This window comes from Neoarius graeffei, chromosome 25 (genome assembly GCF_027579695.1).
Source record: "Neoarius graeffei isolate fNeoGra1 chromosome 25, fNeoGra1.pri, whole genome shotgun sequence".
Lineage (NCBI taxonomy): Eukaryota > Metazoa > Chordata > Actinopteri > Siluriformes > Ariidae > Neoarius > Neoarius graeffei.
Window position 1 is genome coordinate 15,591,113 of NC_083593.1, and position 19,352 is coordinate 15,610,464.

The following is a 19,352-nucleotide window of genomic DNA, read 5'->3' on the forward strand; positions in this document are numbered from 1 at the left end:
GATTTATCAAAACGATTTAGAATCGATTTCCTCACAAGTGACATCTAGGGATTTAGGTCATGGTTTCGGTTTTCCATGTCCCGGATGTAACTCGTATGAAAAATACGAGTGATTATATATAAAAATATGTTATTTACCAGCTTAAGGTCGGTCCGTATGGTGAAATACCGTGACCGAGGTCTTGAAAGTACTGACCGAGGTCACGGTATTTCACCATACGGACTGACCTTAAGCTGGTAAATAATATATTTATTTTTTTCTTTACCAAATTCTAACAGAAAACGAGAGCGCCAGAAAGGGAAAACCGAGCCGAGCCACCATTTTGAATCCTCATTCACGGCTGTAATGTAAATTGCTTCCTCCTCGGTATACAAGTGCACTTCCATGGCACTTCATTCAGGATTCAGCCATGTTTTTGCTCGGCGTTAGCAACAGTTACAGGTTTTTAGCTTTCTCCTGAAATGTTTTATTTTATTTCTTCTTCCTCAGGGTAGTAAAACTCGCTTTCGCTGTGAAGACTGTCGTTATCGCGATCCATGCTGTAAAATTAATGCTATTATGCTGAGAAATGCTGACAAAAATTTATAAGATTTTTGATAAAAATCTTAGAAATAAATCTTATAAAAAAGATAAATGTTGACAAAAATTGCAACTATGTTTGTTGTTGTTGTTGTGAACGAGCGAGTCGCCAGAGGTCCGTAACCGGGGTCCGTACCGTAGGATACAGACCTGCTCGCCAGCCAATCAGAGCGCAGGATTTGATGGAAACCGGACCGCAAAAAAAAAAAAAAATTATGCAAAATTATTTCCTAAGAGAATAATTTTCTGTCCTTCCAGAACAGGTTGATTTATCCAAACATCATGTGACAGATCATGTGACACTTTGCACACAGGTGGATCTTAATCAACTAATGATGTGACTAATGAAGTGAATTGGTTGGACCAGCTCTTATTTAGGGGTTTCATACGAAAGGGCGTGAATACTTATGCACACTCCAGATTTCTGTTTTTTCATCTTAATTATTGTTTGTGTCACAAAAAAAGTGCACCTTTAAAGTGGTAGGCATGTTGTGTAAATCACATGGTGCTAACCCTCCAAAAATCCATTTTAATTCCAGCTTGTAATGCGACAAAACAGGACAAACACCAAGAGGGATGAATACTTTTGCAAGACACCGTAGTACCGATCCTGCTCTTTTTTTTTTTTTGCATGCGTGCGCAGGTGATTCACTGCAGTGGTTATCTAAAGATTCGCCAGTACATGATGGAGGTGTGTCTCTACGAGTCCTGCTATCAGATCGTGGGTCTGGTGGCCGTGGGTCACTCTCTGCCTCCGAGCGGCATCACCGAGATCAAACTCCACAGCAACATGTTCATGTTCCGCGCCAGCCTCGACCTCAAGCTCATCTTCCTCGACAGCAGGTGAGACCTTCGACACTCATCACGTGTAGCGTCAGATCAAACCCTGACCCGTCCTGTCCCGTCCCGTCCCGTGACACTGTTCAATCAATCAGTGTAGCAAAGCCTCCTGAAAAGTTCACAGCTCTCAGGGTGTTGCTGAACATGAAGGCGAGTTTGCATATTTAAACAACGACTGCATTTACTCAGCAAATTGTACCGCCCAAATCAGATGTTTTTCATATCCGTTTCTGGAGCTGATTTTTTTTTTTTTAACTGAATTGCCTGTCTCGCTTGTATAGTGCATGTGCTTTGTACTTTTTTTTTGATATATAAATGTTGATCAAGGCTAACGGAATGGAGGCGAGATTTGGTCCAGGGAAAATATGACATACAGGTACAAGAATCTCATCTCATCTCATTATCTCTAGCCGCTTTATCCTGTTCTACAGGGTCGCAGGCAAGCTGGAGCCTATCCCAGCTGACTACGGGCGAAAGGCGGGGTACACCCTGGACAAGTCGCCAGGTCATCACAGGGCTGACACATAGACACAGACAACCATTCACACTCACATTCACACCTACGGTCAATTTAGAGTCACCAGTTAACCTAACCTGCATGTCTTTGGACTGTGGGGGAAACCGGAGCACCCGGAGGAAACCCACGCGGACACGGGGAGAACATGCAAACTCCGCACAGAAAGGCCCTCGCCGGCCACGGGGCTCGAACCCAGAACCTTCTTGCTGTGAGGCGACAGCGCTAACCACTACACCACCGTGCCGCCCAGGTACAAGAATATGGACTGATATTTACGAAGATATATTCAACATCAAGGGAGGGGGAAAGGGGAAAAAAAAAAGAGAGAAATTTTTAATTTCTAGAATTACCAGCAAGTGTAACTGTATATAATATACATCTCCCATGTGTTTGTTAAGTTTATGTTTGTATATATGTAGTTGTCAAATAAAAAATAAGTTCAAAAAAAAAACAAAAACTGAATTGCCCGTCATCGCATCCATTTTCCAAATCGAAAGTGTCACGTTATACAAATACCTGGTACATTTTTACATTTTCACTTCTGAATCTGGTGCTTAAAAAAAAAAAAAAAATTCTTGAAGGAAAATTCAAAACGTGGTTCAAGCCTAAATATACAGTTTTCACTTTATTCTTACTTCAACCTTCCAGTTTCGTTCTGTTCTCTGTCTCTATACCAGAGTGGCCGAGCTGACCGGTTATGAGCCGCAGGACTTGATCGAGAAAACCCTGTACCAGCACGTCCATGGCTGTGACGTGTTCCACCTGAGATACGCACACCACTTACGTGAGTCCCTGTGCAACCTGATCAAACAAACCCCCTCCAGTAAACACATGTATTTCTAATCAACAGCATGCGTTTTTCTGACGTGTAAAGGAAAAGCGTGAACATGATACGTGCCGATCATACGATTATAAACATTTAGCACCGTTCCGTGTGTATATCCATTCATAGCCCCTTAAACATTAAACACTTAACGGGATTGAAATGAACCACCGAACGCTTTTAATGACCGGCAGCAACACGTTCCTTGGATTTCTGTGAAATATGGGCATGAATGTATGTATTCTATTAGATGTATGCATTTCTCCATGGATTCATGCCGTCACCTTGGAGACAGGGATATTAAGTAAACATGCTGGGGTTGGAGAAATTGGAGTAGCAGAGGTTGTCTTGGGTAAGAGGATGGCAGTATATTGTGAACTCTCTCTCTCTCTCTCTCTCTCTCTCTCTCTCGTCCTTCGCTGCAGTACTGGTGAAAGGGCAGGTCACCACAAAGTATTACCGCATGTTGTCCAAGCATGGCGGCTGGGTCTGGGTTCAAAGTTACGCCACCATCGTGCACAACAGCCGCTCATCTCGGCCGCACTGCATCGTTAGCGTCAACTACGTTCTCACGTGAGTCCTTGATGTCAACCTTTCCATTACCATACTAAAATATGATGTTCGTGTTTAAAGATGTTCCGGGTTGCAGACGACATTACAGGAGCCTATGATTTTATTTATTTTTATATGATGGTGAAGATCACAATTATGCCAGTGACGCTAATGGTTTTCTTATAGGAAGGTATTCATTTGCTGTCCAGTATGCTTAACTGGATTGTACTGGCGGGTTATAATAACGAGCGCTCTGAGAGAACAATGTCCCACGCTGACAACTCTGCCATAACTCTGGCAAAATGCAACCAAGTTGAACAAAATTACAATATGCGTTTTACCGACATACAACAAAGAATCCTGCCAAGTCTCGTGAAATTCCTCCAAAAATTGTGAGAGGAGTTGATTTCAGAAGGCGAGTACCCTTACTTGGATGGACGGACGGACGGACGGACATCGCTATGACATAATCCCCCTTCGGGCCTTTCGGCCAGCGGGGGATAATAAAAATTGTGAGGGAAGTTGATTTCAGAAAGCAAGCACACCTTGATGAAATGGTCAAAGTACACGTTTGTTAATAATCAAGGGCATAACTCTGGGAAAATTTGCCCAAATTCAACGAAATTTAAATACGCGTATAACGGTCATATAACAAAGCCTTCTGCCACGTTTGGTGAAATTCCTCCACAAATTGCGAGAGGAGTTGATGTCAGAAGAACGTACACCCTCATGAAATTGTCAAAAGTGCAAGTTATTTAAATCAAGTTTCAAAACTCTGGTAAAGTTTTCACCAACGAAATTAAATCGCGATTATGCGTATTACCGCCATATAACAAGGCTTCGAGAAATTCGTCCAAAAATCGTGAGAGGAGTTGATGTCAGAAGGCGAGCACACCTTCATGAAATTCTCAAAGTACAAGGTTGTTAATTAAGGGCTGTAACTCTGGGAAAATGTGACCGAATTGAACAAAATAAGAATATGCGTACTACCGACATACAACGATGCCTTTTGCCAAGTTTGGTGAAATTTGTCCACAAATTGCGAGAGGGGTTGATTTCAGAAGGAAAACACACCCTCATGAAATTGTCAAAGTATAATTTTGTTAATCAAGGGCTGTAACTCTGGTAAAATGTGACTCAACTGAACGAAATTGCAATATGCGTATTACCGACATATAACAAAGAATCCTGTTAAGTTTCATGAAATTCCTCCAAAAACTGTGAGAGGAGTTGATTTCAGAAGGTGAGCACCCTTCCCGGGACGGACGGATGGAAATTGCCACGACGTAATCTCCCTTCGGGCCTTTCGGCCAGCGGGGGATAATAAAACTATACGCAGTGATTTTAAGAATTTTTACACTGAAAAGTATAATTGTATAAACTCCTTATTGAGACGCGTTTATGCCACAATAACCGCGTAATGCATTTCTCTTCATGCTATGCAAGCTTTTTTTATTTTGCATAAAAACAGATGAATTAAAACCATTATTATTAATTATTAACCCTATTGTGTGTGCGTTTATTCTTCAGAGATATTGAGTATAAGGACTTGCAGTTGTCTCAGGAGCAGATGAGGTCCAGACCTGTCCTGTCCTATAAGAGCTCGCACTCTCCTCCACAGGACTTGCGCAAACAGTTCAAAGCCAAAACACCCAGAGTGAAAACCAAACCCAAAACGTCCCCATACCCACAGGTACAACACCACTGCCACTTCCTGTACACGAACATGCTGGTATAGGAATTCAAAGACACAATCACCCAGACATGCTGCGCACCTGAACTCACAAAGCGAGTCTTCAATGTAAGGAAACCAGGGTTTCAAAAATAATCACTCGTCATTCCTTGTTATTAATGCGTGCATGAACGGTCGCAATCATTCTGGAGGACCTGTGTAAACCCAAAACGCACACTAGTGGAAAGAGTCTGATTTAATCTGATCTACGTTTAACCGTTTTGAGTGTTTCTCCACTCCAGCTCTCCGATAAGTTGGAATCCCCTCCAGGAGGCAGCTGGAAGTCAAGTCCTCCATGCAGCCTCTCAGCCAGCCAGGAAAAGAGTCCCGTCTCGCTGTCCAACCCTGAGCCGGGCGAGATGTTCCCCTATAGTCTGTCGCTGCCGTACTCGTGCGCACAAGCTCACACACGCCTCCGTGAGGACTGCAGGAAGCTGCAGCCAGTGACGAGTTCTCCTGAGCAGGAAGAGTGTCAGCTTCTCTCAGGCCCAGTGGTCCATCGAGACGAACACTGGGGCAACACAGGATCCCCTAAACACCCTTTAAATCCGCACGCACTCGGCACAAAACCTTTACACAACGGCAGCCCCATCACCTCATCATACAGCAACAGTTATGCAGGTAAGAACAAGAGAAGGACAATGTCCAAATTAGCCATCTTGCTTCAAAAAGAATGGTGTGGGTTTTTTTTTTAAATTTCTTTTCGATCATTTGGCCAACGATCGAAATAATCAAATCGACCAAATCTGAATGAATGAATGCAAAGTTTCATTAGAATTTTTTTTTGTGTGTTAATTCGAGGTTATATTTCGCCCTGTAATTCTCATCTCATTCATCTCATTATCTGTAGCCGCTTTATCCTGTTCTACAGGGTCGCAGGCAAGCTGGAGCCTATCCCAGCTGACTACGGGCGAAAGGCGGGGTACACCCTGGACAAGTCGCCAGGTCATCACAGGGCTGACACATAGGCTACGTTTACATTAGACCGTATCTGTCTCGTTTTCTTCGCGGATGCACTGTCCGTTTACATTAAACCCCCTGGAAAAGCCAGGAAACGGGACTCCGCCAGCGTCCACGTATTCAATCCAGATCGTGTCAGCTCCGGTGCTGTGTAAACATTGAGAATACGCGGATACGCTGTGCTGAGCTCTAGCTGGCGTCTCATTGGACAACGTCACTGTGACATCCACCTTCCTGATTCGCTGGCGTTGGTCATGTGACGCGACTGCTGAAAAACGGCGCGGACTTCCGCCTTGTATCACCTTTCATTAAAGAGTATAAAAGTATGAAAATACTGCAAATACTGATGCAAATACTGCCCATTGTGTAGTTATGATTGTCTTTAGGCTTGCCATCCTTCCACTTGCAAGTAGTAAGTGGGATCACACACACAGCGGCTCAGTCCCGAATCGTGGCTTGTGCACTTCACTCGCGCGCTCTGTGAGCTGCGCAGGGCCGGAGTGCGCACCCTCCAGAGGGCACTCGCTGTTCAGGGCGGAGTGATTTGGAGCGCAGGATGCCTGCGGAGCCGAGCGTATCCGTGTATTAGGCTTGCCATCCTTCTACTTGCAAGTGGTGAGCCTTGCGCGGCTTGCCATCCTTCTACTTGCAAGTGGTGAGCCTTGCGCATGCCCTAAATGCACTGGGATCATGTTACGCGCCGTCTGAAATGCACTGGGATCATGTTACGCGCCATCTAAAGTCATGTGATTAGCGTATCCGAGTATTAGCGTTGCTGTGTGCACGGCTAACGGTTTTAGTGTAAACGCGAATCGTTTTAAGAACGTTAATCTGATGATCCGCTGATTCGACGTAATGTAAACGTAGCCATAGACACAGACAACCATTCACACTCACATTCACACCTACGGTCAATTTAGAGTCACCAGTTAACCTAACCTGCATGTCTTTGGACTGTGGGGGAAACCGGAGCACCCGGAGGAAACGCCCTCGCTGGCCACGGGGCTCGAACCCGGACCTTCTTGCTGTGAGGCGACAGCGCTAACCACTACACCACCGTGCCGCCCGCCCTGTAATTCAAATATTGCAAATTTGAATCCTAAAATTGCCACAGCTACATGTAGTTAGGAGTTCAAAAGTATATAACGAGCCCGTCAACGACGGCGTCACTCACTACGACCACGTCTAGTCCAGAAGGAACGATCTAAAGTTGCACAATAAATGTTGCAAGCTATATACACTACATAGAAGCTATATACACCCTAGGAATACCTACCGATTTGCCAGAAAGACTCCAAAACGGCGAGGAATTGAGGGAGAAGCAGCGATTTTTGTTGAAGGCTTAAAGGAGAACTGAAGTCATTTTTAAACTTGCTTTATTTCTTAATTAACGTGTTATTCAGTTATGTTTTCGGTTTTAGTAACCTTATATCGTGACTCGTATTGGCAATTAATTGCAATTAAATATTAAACTTATCGGCCTGTTCGGTTTTTAGCCATGTTGAATTTAGTTCGTTTGGTCCACGGCAGGCGTCGCTTATCCGCGCGATCTTCACGAGACTTGTGCGAGACTTCGAAACGTGACGCGTCAGCCAGGTGTCAGTGCCGCCATTTTGAAAACTGTTTTCCAAACGAAATATTGCACAAAAACGATTCGACGATTACTGCCTACTTTTTTCAAACTTTCCTGATTGCTGTCAAAACAAACAAAATTTCCGGCTTGATTACATCAGCATTCGAAAGAGGTCGCGCGTGTCTTTTGACAACGCTGGCAGATGTCAGTCACTGCGTCCGAAATCGCTCCCTACTCACTATATAGGGCACTATATAGCGAGGACGCCATTTCGTAGTGCTGTCCGAAGCCTTAGTGAGGATTATTTATACCCTATATAGAGCAAAGAATCCCACAATGCATCACGAAAAGTAGTGTACAACGATGGTCACTAACCAAAGCAATATATCCCATCATGCATTGCGGTTGCGCTGAAAGAAATCAAATTAAAAGTCTCAAATTTGATTTAATAAAAGGCAGCGGCAAAGAAGAAAGGATTCAGCCTTGATTTTAAAAAAAAGTGAACGATGCAGGTACTTTGTATTGATTAATGTGGGAAATGCGCTCAGTATAATATGGATTTATCACAAGAATACATGCATGTATTTATTATTTTGAAAACCCACCAGCCGACTGATCTGGCACGTTTTAATTGTGCGACAGTAATGACGTAAATACCGGCGCGACGGACTAGTGTCCGAAAGCGTTTTTTTTTTTTCATTTTACCAACGAGCTCATTATATAGTCCTCTATACAGTAATTCCCTATATAGGGAGTAGTGAACGAGTGAGCGATTTCGGACACAGGGTTTGATTTCCGCTGTACGTTTTACTTCCGTCCTACGATGTCTCGACGAATCTCGCTTACGCCCATTGCTTTGACATATGGACTGATATATTACAGAGCATATTTCAAACACTCATAACTTGCTATAGCAGCGACAAAATGGCGATCAGAAATGTTAATAAAATGAGAAATAGAATTTTGATGCTAAAAAATTTTGCCTTCAGTTCTTCTTTAATTAGTCCATAACTTCATTACTCATTGTAATGAAGCAAATCTGGGTAGAAGTTCTATGCACCCTAGGTACCCCTACCTTCATGCCAGAAAGAACCAAAATTGGTGAAGAATTGAGGGAGAAGAAGCAATGTGTGTGGAAACTGCTCATTAGGGCTTAATTACTCCATATCTTCATTATTAATTGCAATGATGCAAATTTTGGGGCGGCACGGTGGTGTAGTGGTTAGCGCTGTCGCCTCAGAGCAAGAGGGTCCGCGTTCGAGCCCCGTGGCCAGCGAGGGCCTTTCTGTGCGGAGTTTGCATGTTCTCCCCGTGTCCGCGTGGGTTTCCTCCGGGTGCTCCGGTTTCCCCCACAGTCCAAAGACATGCAGGTTAGGTTAACTGGTGACTCTAAATTGACCGTAGGTGTGAATGTGAGTGTGAATGGTTGTCTGTGTCTATGTGTCAGCCCTGTGATGACCTGGCGACTTGTCCAGGGTGTACCCCACCTTTCGCCCGTAGTCAGCTGGGATAGGCTCCAGCTTGCCTGCGACCCTGTCGAACAGGATAAAGCGGCTAGAGATAATGAGAGATGAGATGAGATGATGCAAATTTTATTTAGAAGCCATATGCACCCCAGGCAGACCTACCTTCCTGCCAGAAAGGATAAGAATCGGTGAAGAATTGAGACAGAAGTGGTGATTTTCGTGAAATGTAGATGACGCTGGATAGGCGGACAGAGAACACATGATGGCATAAGCTCATCGCCTGTCGGCCGGATGAGCTAATAATAAGCCTGACACTTGGATTGGATAAGATGCCCTCTGTCCGTCTCGCTGTGTTGGTTGAGATGCTAACCTGGCATGGGCATTTACCTGTTCGTGTAAACAGAACAGATTTTGGAATTTATGATTGATGTGAAACTTTTAAATCATTCTGCAATAGTACAGATACCATCGATCCTAGCAGCATCATTCACCGAACCTCCCATTACTCCTTCCAACAACTGAAAGGGACCACTGCTGATCTGACTTTATTCAGACCGTTCCAAGTGACATCAGAACAATAACGTGGCTTTGCGCACAATACGTCCCTCGCTAACCGCTCTTGCGTACTTTTCCTCTTTCAGACTGCGGGACAGCGGCCAGGAGATTCAGCAGCGATTCTCTCCATGAAAACTTCAGCAGCTGCTCGTCTTCCTCCAGACCTAGCAGCCGCTTCAAAGAGGAGCCATACGAACATCTCTCCATTAGCCATAGCAGGCCACAGAGCCATCTTCACACTCCTATACAGGGACCTGGGGAGGCCAGGAAACTCGGTAAAGACTCCGCAGAGAGGGCCGAGATGGCAGTGCCATGCCGGCTGTTGAGTAAGAGCACCTACGATCAGCCACGTGTGTGCCAGGGACTCCAGAACCTTAGCCAGAACTTTCCCATGCAGATGATGTTGGAACAGAAACGTAGGTTGCACATGATTGAGACACCATACGACAACCCCCAGGGGCAGCAACAATCAACTCGTGGGCACTGTGATGCCACCAGGGGTGACGACAGGACAGTACTGAAGGGACAAGCTCCATACGTGTCTTTGAACTTTCACCAGGTTCTGGCTAAGCACAGCCCCTTCCAAGCCGTCCCGTATTCACTCGGGCGCCTGACGGACAGCTACAGCTACCGGGGGGAGGAACTCAATCCCTATTTGTACAGGGGTCAGAGCCCTGCCTCCCGCCCTTCCCCTGAGAACCATGGCCAAATTCCGCACTACATTGGCACCTCGGTTATCATCAGCAACGAGAGGTGACATGCTCAGGGTCAAATGTCAGGGGTCAGATACTAAGGATGCTAAAACTCTTGCGACAGCAGGTTGCAAATGAACGCAAATTCAGACACAGCTGCACTCATGCAAGCCAATCCTAGACTGGAGCGACACATTACTTCAGGTACTGAACATATTCTATTTTTGCAAGCCGCACAGCCAACACCGAGCATCGTAGCGAGACGACCGGGCTGGCGATATTTGTGAAAATGCTGAGAACTGGTACGTTATTTGGGAATTTTTTTTTTATTTGAATGGCCTCCTAGTTGCTGAACAAACATGCAACTGAATATGCAAGAGCATATCGCTCAGTGTGAACTGAAACCTAAATAATCTAACTGTAGGTTCGATTTGAACTAAATATGATCAAAATCCTGATGTTCTATTTAAATCAATGTCATGATGCGCAGACTGTTAACACCCACCAACGAGAATTATGATTTTTTTTTTTTTTTAAAGTTTATACCTGGCATGATGGGTATGATACGTGAACAATGAAAACAAAATGTACCAATTAAGGTTTTTTTTTCTGTCATTTATTTGAAGCTGGAACAAAATAAATAAATAAACCAACAGAACATAATATCTTATGCAACATCGGAACAAAATATGCTCACTGCCTCGTGAAGAGAAGATTAAAAATTTCTCAGACCTTGCTTGCTTCAAGTTTTGTGTTGCCTAACAACCAGTAATCCACATTTAAAGTTGAAAAGCCTTAGATTGTAGCCAAGAAGGTGCACAGAATACCAATTGTGCTTGATCACAAAGAAACGATGCTGTGTTTATTTCTGACACTGCTTTGACTTATTTGTGACGAACGTAAATTACATCCAAAAGATACGGAAAATGATGAAAAGGTACTTTGAATCTGAATAATAATAATAATAAAAAGACATGACACAGGTGGTGTTTGTTCTTTTTTCTTCCAGTTGTATCACTCCATTTATAATACCGCGATTCTCAATGTGGGGTCCAAGGACCTCCAGGAGTCTGCGAAACATAACCAGAGGGTCTGGTTCTCCCCCCCACCTTTTTTTTTTTCCTTTTCCCCCTCCCTCATCTCTGTTACTGCAGCGAGATGGAAATCATAATCCACCATTATACAAATATAAGAAGACCTGAGTTAAAGGAGAACTGAAGTCATTTTTAAACTCGCTTTTTTTCTTAACGTGTTCTTCAATTACGTTTTCGGTTTTAGTAACCTTATATCGTGACTCGTATTGGCAACTAATTGCAATTAAGTACCGTATTTTCTGGACTATAGAGCGCACCTGTATATAAGCCGCATCCGCTCTATTTAAAAAAAAAAATTTAAAAAAAGATATACAAGCCGCACCGGGCTATAAGCCGCAGATATCTATGTTGAAAAATTAGATATTTACTGCATGTACAGAACGATTTTGTACTGTAAATGTACATGTATGTACCTGAACAGATTCTTTCCGAACAGCGCCTTTTAACACGGCAGCAACTTTGCTGATTAAAACGGAACAGAACCAAGAGAAAATAACCGGTATTTATTTACCTTCATTTCTCCTGTGTTTGAAACCACAAGTCACTTTAATCATCTTCGCTGGATTTGAAAATAATTACCAGTTAGTAATTTGTCGTGCGTGTTCTATCTGCTAAAGATCTGCTAATTCTTCTTTGCATTGATTTTTCGTCTATCTTATTTTTGATTCTACTTCCGGTTAGAGCGCCCCTAGCTCGCTCGCTCTTTTTTTTTTTAGTCACCCAGGTTAGTTGTAGAATAGGCTCTTGAACCATACCCCAGTCCAGCAGGTGGCGGTAATGCACCTCATACGTTAAGTTGCCAACCGCCATAAAAATCCAAGAAGAAGAAGAGCACCCCTAGCGGTGGAAGAAAAATCCACAGAATAGCCGCACCTTTGTATAAGCCGCATGGTTCAAAACCTAGGAAAAAAGTAGCGGCTTATAGTCCAGAAAATACGGTATTATACTTATCGGCCATGTTGAATTTGGTTCATCTGGTCCACGGCAGGCGTCGCTTATCCGCGCGATCTTCACGAGACTTGTGCGAGACTTTGAAACGTGAAGCGTCAGCCAGGTGTCAGTGCCGCCATTTTGAAAACTGTTTTCCAGACGAAGTATTGCACAAAAACGATTCGACGATTACTGCCTACTTTTTTCAAACTTTCCTGATTGCTGTCAAAACAAACAAAACTTCCAGCTTGATCACATCAGCATTCGAAAGAGGGCGCGCGCGTCTTTTGACGATGCTGGCAGACGGTCACTTTGATTTCCGCCGTACGTTTTACTTCCGTCCTACGATGTCTCGCACAGGTCTCGACGAATCTCGTTTACGCCCATCGCTTTGACATACGGACTGATATATATTCCATTGCGTATTTCAATTTCAAACACTCGACAAAATAGCTCTCAAAAACGCGTTCCTATATTTAATAAAATGAGAAATAGAATTTTGATAATTAAAAAAAATAAAAAAATTTGCCTTCAGTCCTCCTTTAGAACATACACTGTGATTGACATGCATCTATTCTACTGCGTTTAAGGCACTGAAGCTGTTCAAGATCACCGGCACCCACCTCGGATTGGTTTGATTCTCTATTATTGAAGCACCTAGAAAATTAAACCCCTCCGTCAGCTTCGCCACCCTTTCGTTTCCCTACACTACCGTTCAAAAGTTTGGGGTCACCCAGACAATTTAGTGTTTTCCATGAAGTGTCACACTTTTATTTACCACCATAAGTTGTAAAACGAATAGAAAATATAGTCAAGACATTTTTCTGGCCATTTTGAGCATTTAATCGACCCCACAAATGTGATGCTCCAGAAACTCAATCTGCTCAAAGGAAGGTCAGTTTTATAGCTTCTCTAAAGAGCTCAACTGTTTTCAGCGGTGCTAACATGATTGTACAAGGGTTTTCTAATCATCCATTAGCCTTCTGAGGCAATGAGCAAACACATTGTACCATTAGAACACTGGAGTGAGAGTTGCTGGAAATGGGCCTCTATACACCTATGGAGATATTGCACCGAAAACCAGCTAGAATAGTCATTTAGCACATTAGCAATGTATAGAGTGGATTTCTGATTAGTTTAAAGTGATCTGCATTGAAAAGAACAGTGCTTTTCTTTCAAAAATAAGGACATTTCAAAGTGACCCCAAACTTTTGAACAGTAGTGTATTTCTGCTTTCATGAAACCTCCGCACCCATCGTTTACCTGCGTGTGAGCATATATGGTGTGCTATGCGTTTTGCTTATGGAAGTTTCGTTTTGAAAATACGCATGTTTGAAGGTGAGCCAGAGGCCCTGGCGGCTGTCTCTGGGGGAATTAGACTGAGAAATCATGCAGCCAATATTAAAAAGGATAGATCCTGCTTGACCTGCAAGGACCTCCTCGGTGAAATTGTTTAATAGGATATTGAGGAAGTGGCATTTATGGATCTGAGTGGAGCTATTTGCTTAATGATCTTTAAAAAAAAAAAAGCAAGCAGAAAGGATAAAACAGGGATTAGTCTGGGGGTAATACGATACCTACCCTGTTTACGCACAAAGATTCGCTTCTTTACCTTACACACGTGCACACACAAAGCTCTCTCAGTGGATGACTGGCCATTTACAACCGTTACACATTCGGTAACGACAGCATTTACGGCCGAGCATCTTTTTTAACTTACTGCACAGATATATAAAATTCCTTTCCCTCGACACTGAAGCAATTGGAGGAATACAGTGCGTTGTTACTACAGCCCTGTCCCCGGACAGCGTGCCGCCTGTGTGAGCGAGTGTGCGTGTGTATTTGAGAACGTGGGAGTAAGTGAATGAGCCTGTAATGAGGTGAAGGATCTCGGACAGTTTAGCAGGACTCGCAGGAACGTTTTCACCTCATCACAGTGAGGGAGGGTTCAGGCACAGGAGGTGTGAAAGACAGATGAGGTGATCTTTAACAGACCAGGATGAACCCAGTCGAGCGCAAGAAACCTAACCCCTCGCACGTACACAAAAAACACACATGCTCAGTCCACCTGCATGCCCACCAGCCTCTAACACACCTCATCACTTCCACTCAGGCTGAAAGAAGAGGAGGAGGCGGAAGAGGGAGCAGTGGGACACAGCGGCCACACTGGAGCTGCTCACGAACACACGTTTCGAAGCTGAACACACTTTTTTTTTTTGGCTTGCTGGGACCAGTCGAGTCCGTTTGAGATGTAGACTGAAAGCTACAGCGGCTGCCAGATAGAGGAGCGCTTATTCACGGCGCTAGCTCGCTTTTCAAATATTTGTCTCCGAATGCAGAATTAGAAAAAAAAAAAATACCATTGATAACACTTGAGAGCTATTCAGTCAATACATTCTTTTTATTTGGGATGAGTAGTACTAGAAAACACTGGAATGACTTCTCAGAGACGAATGGAAATTCACATCTGGATACAAACTGTTGATCACAAAATATTACTCATTTTATATTTTATATATATATATCATCCAAAAAAAAAAAAAAAGGTCACAAGTAATTAAATATTCTAATATTCTCCTAAGTGCTGCACTTTCACATACAAAGGTTTAAAAATAAACCACTGTAACCAATTTTGGTTTTTAAATACCCATAAAGAACACATAAGATTTACATTTCTGCAACCACGTATACAAGTAAACGTGTTTTTTTTTTTTAAATGACATTCAAGTTTGTATTGTACGAATGTGCACTGCTCTCTTTAATAACAGGTGGTTTTGGTTTTTTTTGCTGTCTCTCAATTAATTATGAAAATTTTCCAAGCAAACATGCACGCTCTGATCTCCACGTGTTGTCGCATGCTGGGAATAAAATTCTTGCAAAACGCATAATAAACAGAAGACTCAAATCGATACGCTCGGAAGGCCCAATAAGCCGTTCAAACTTAACTACACATGTTCTTATCTATGTGAATCAGTCGTAGTGTTTTCTTAAATGATGTATGAAATGAAAGCTTTGCTCAGTAATAATTCTAACTGTTGCCTTATATTAAACTCGACACCAAAATCCTGACCCGAGACCTTTCCTTGTGTATCTATCAATTAAAATCGAGTTTTTAGTAGATCACAGAGAAAAACAACAAACAGTTAGAGCTTTATTATAGGTTACCGCTTTTAATGTCGAGTTACGGATGAAATCCGATATTGCTGCGGGGATTTATTTCTTGCAGCTTACATTAAACCACTGTGTGCGTATGGAGAGTCTAGTTGTGCTTGGTGATGACCAGGTTTCTCAGCATGTCGAAGGAGTTCCCATCAGGCTGAACGGACACTAGACCCTGGTCTTGAGAGCTCACCTGCAGGAAGCCGTGATCATCCAGTCCTACCACCTCAGCCTCAGGACCATCCTCGCTCCACAACCGTACCTTTGTACCACTGCAAACACCAGCCATCGTTAATCAATATTTATTGTAGTATTAACAAGAGCACTCTGAGAGGACAATATCCCCCGCTGACAACTCTACCGTAACTCTGGGAAAATGTGACCGAATTGAACGAAATTGCAATATGCGTATTACCGACGTATAACAAAGAATCCTGCCAAGTTTCGCGAAATTCCTCCAAAAATTGTGAGAGGAGTTGATTTCAGAAGGTGAGTACCCTTCCTCGGATGGACGGACGGACGGACATCGCCACGACATAATCCCCTTTTGGGCCTTTCGGCCAGCGGGGGATAATAAAAATTATGAGGGAAGTTGATTTCAGAAAGCAAGTACACCTTAATGAAATTACGAAGTACAAGTTTGTTAATAATCAAGGGCATAACTCTGGTAAAAAATTTGCCCAAATTAAACGAAATTTCAATATGCGTATAACGGTCATATAACAAAGCCTTCTGCCAAGTTTGGTGAAATTTGTCCACAAATTGTGAGAAGTTGATTTCAGAAGAACGTACACCCTCATGAAATTGTCAAAGTTATTTAATCAAGGGTAAAAACTCTGGGAAAATTTTCACCAATGAAATTAAATCGCAATTATGCGTATTACCGTCATATAACAAGGCCTTTTGCCAAGCTTCGAGAAATTCGTCCACAAATTGTGAGAAGAGTTGATGTCAGAAGGCGAGCACACCTTCATGAAATTGTCAAAGTACAAGGTTGTTAATCAAGGGCTGTAACTCTGGTAAAATGCGACCGAATTGAACAAAATAATAATATGCGTACTACCGAAATATAACGATGCCTTTTGCCAAGTTTGGTGAAATTTGTCCACAAATTGTGAGAGGAGTTGATTTCAGAAGGAAAACACACCCTCATGAAATTGCCAAAGTATAATTTTGTTAATCAAGGGCTGTAACTCTGGTAAAATGTGACCCAATTGAACGAAATTGCAATATGTGTATTACCGACATATAACAAAGAATCCTGCCAAGTTTCGTGAAATTCCTCCAAAAATTGTGAGAGGAGTTGATTTCAGAAGGCGAGTACCCTTCCCGGGATGGATGGAAATCACCATGACATAATCCCCTTTCGGGCCTTTTGGCCAGCGGGGGATTTAAATTTAAAAAAAAAAAAAAAAAGATATACATGTTACATAAAAAATAAATGTTATAATCAGCAGGAATAGGAAACTCACCCATGCACCCATCTTTTGTAGTAAATGGGCAGAACTGCCTGAGGGCCATGCAACTGAAACTCAGAAACGAGCTGCTCTAACAGAGTGACAGAGCGGCCGATGAGCTGTGCTGAGCTCAGGGGACTTAGCTTACTCCCTCGCTCATGATTATGCCGAGCCACCAGGTCATTAATGCAGATGGTGGGGTTACTGTTGCTCACGTTAAACCCGCAACCTAGCCGACAAAGAGAGTGCGCAGAAGAAAGGGGGGAGAAAGGAGACAGGTTACTGTTGCTCGCTTGTGTTAAACCCACAGGATCAGGATGGATGCACAGAGAAAAAGAATAAAAAAAGTATTTAAACCACCTCCATGTGTAGTCTAAATGCACTTCAGGTGTAATATATAGTAAACTGGATCCAGCTGAACAATAAAGTGTACAATATGGCAGAAATATATCATATTACAAGAAAGTGATAGTCTTGAAAATATTTAGTTTGCGAACAAAGTGCCAGCAAAACAGTAGCGCTACATTTTTATAAAAACTCTAAAAATATAAATGAGAATTGTATTAATAATTACCTTTATGAGTTTAATTTAATTTATTTATTTAAAATAAGACCTTTTTTTCAGGAAAGGCCTGCTACACAAGCATATTTAAATATCCAGTCAGCTATTTGTTACTGACAAGAACAGGTCCCGTAAAAGGTATAAAACAAACACCAAATTCAAGAAGTACATTGCGAATTGCTATTGCAGTAACCCATTAAAACGCTGCTCTAGATAGTGCTATTCTATCCACATTCACACACTCTGATTGGCTACTCTATGACTAGGATATCAGCTCATATACCGTGAGTAGAGAAAAACAAAATGGCGGAGCGTGTTGCTGAACCAACCGAGGATGAAATAAAAACTCTACTCGAAAACAAAACCCACAAAAAAAGCAACAAAATATGGAATAAAAAAGTGTATATATATATATATATATATATATATATATATATATATATATATATATATATATATACACACACACACACACACACACACACACACGAGTGATTCCACGCTTATGGGTACTGAAATGGGGACATGAACTTATTTTTAAAAATTCACCTAAAACCATTTCTTTTTTTTTACCATCAGGTCACAAAACATGTAATCTTTAATGAATGATATGTTAAAAGATAACTTTAATTTTCTGAGATGTAATAAAAACATATTTATATGCCAAAGTCAGAACGTAACAGAAGTGTTGTGGACATATATATTCTCAATTTTAACAATGTAGAATTACTTTTTGAAACATAGGAAGGTGATGTTTTAGCAAATATAATTAATAAACATGTGTAGTAGAATACACATACACATTCTTTCAATAAGATTAACATGGTATATAGCTAGATTGTAATTAATTTGTAACAGACGCGAGATGGACAATCGTAACAGAAGTAATGTAACAGACATCATTTTGGAACTCATAGGCTTGACTTTGGCATATAAATATGTTTTTATTACATCTCAGAAAATTAAAGTTATCTTTCAACATATCATTCATTAAAGATTACATGTTTTGTGACCTGATGGTAAAAAAAGAAATGGTTTTAGGTGAATAAGTTCATGTCCCCATTTCAGTACCCATAAGCGTGGAATCACTCATATATATATATATATATGTGTGTGTTATTTACCAGCTGGGAGGTCCGTATCATGAAATACCATGACCAAGGTCTTGAAAGTACTGACTGAGGCCCTCTGGGCCGAGATCACGGTATTTCGGACCGACCTGAAGCTGGTAAATAATATATTCATTTTTTTCTTTACCAAATTCTAACAGAAAACGAGAGCGCCCGAAAAGGAAAACCGAGCCGAGCCACCATTTTGAATCCTCATTCACGGCTGTAATTCAAATGGCTTCCTCCTCGGTATACAAGTGCACTTCCATGGCAGGAAAAAACTACATTTTGCCCCCTATGTAGTCCCCTATTTATACAAAATTGAGTCATTCAGGATTCAGCCATGTTTTTGCTCGGCATTAGCAACAGTTACAGGTTTTTATCTTTCTCCTGAAATGTTTTCTTTTATTTCTTCTTCCTCAGGGTAGTAAAACTCGCTTTCGCTGTGAACACCGTCATTATCACTATCCATGATGTAAAATTAATGCTATTTTCCTGAGAAATGCTGACAAAAATGTATAAGATTTTTGATAATCTTATAAATAAATCTTATTAAAAAAAAAAGATAAATGTTGACAAAAAAATGCTACCATGTTTGTTGTTGTTGTGAACAAGCGAGTCGCCAGAGGTCCGTAACCGGGGTCCGTACCGTAGGATATGGACCCGCTCGCCAGCCAATCAGAGCGCAGGATTTGATGGAAACCGCACCGCGAAACAAATAATTGATGGTAAGAATGTATCCCCCCCAAGAA

The 19,352-nt window shown here is 42.1% G+C and overlaps 2 protein-coding genes across 3 annotated transcripts in view; one reads left to right on the forward strand and one right to left on the reverse strand.

Moving 5' to 3' along the window:
• sim2 (SIM bHLH transcription factor 2) overlaps positions 1-11,262 on the forward strand; it is a 29,767-nt gene extending 18,505 nt beyond the window's left edge. The window contains exons 6-11 of the mRNA XM_060909151.1: positions 1,223-1,422; positions 2,614-2,720; positions 3,185-3,332; positions 4,842-5,004; positions 5,286-5,664; positions 9,684-11,262. Of these exons, the coding sequence (XP_060765134.1) occupies positions 1,223-1,422; positions 2,614-2,720; positions 3,185-3,332; positions 4,842-5,004; positions 5,286-5,664; positions 9,684-10,354 (1,668 nt within the window). The 3' untranslated portion in view covers positions 10,355-11,262. The remainder of the gene's footprint in view (positions 1-1,222; positions 1,423-2,613; positions 2,721-3,184; positions 3,333-4,841; positions 5,005-5,285; positions 5,665-9,683) is intronic.
• The window catches only part of hlcs (holocarboxylase synthetase (biotin-(proprionyl-CoA-carboxylase (ATP-hydrolysing)) ligase)), a 96,735-nt gene that overhangs the window by 5,249 nt on the left and 72,134 nt on the right, over positions 1-19,352 (reverse strand). Inside the window, exons 10-11 of one of the 2 annotated variants that reach the window (XM_060909149.1) lie at positions 16,945-17,158; positions 15,666-15,744 (exon numbers count right to left, since the gene is read on the reverse strand). In XM_060909149.1, the coding sequence (XP_060765132.1) occupies positions 15,666-15,744; positions 16,945-17,158 (293 nt within the window). Of the gene's footprint in view, positions 1-14,830; positions 15,745-16,944; positions 17,159-19,352 lie in introns of those variants that run through there. The other variant, XM_060909150.1, reaches the window with a different exon arrangement.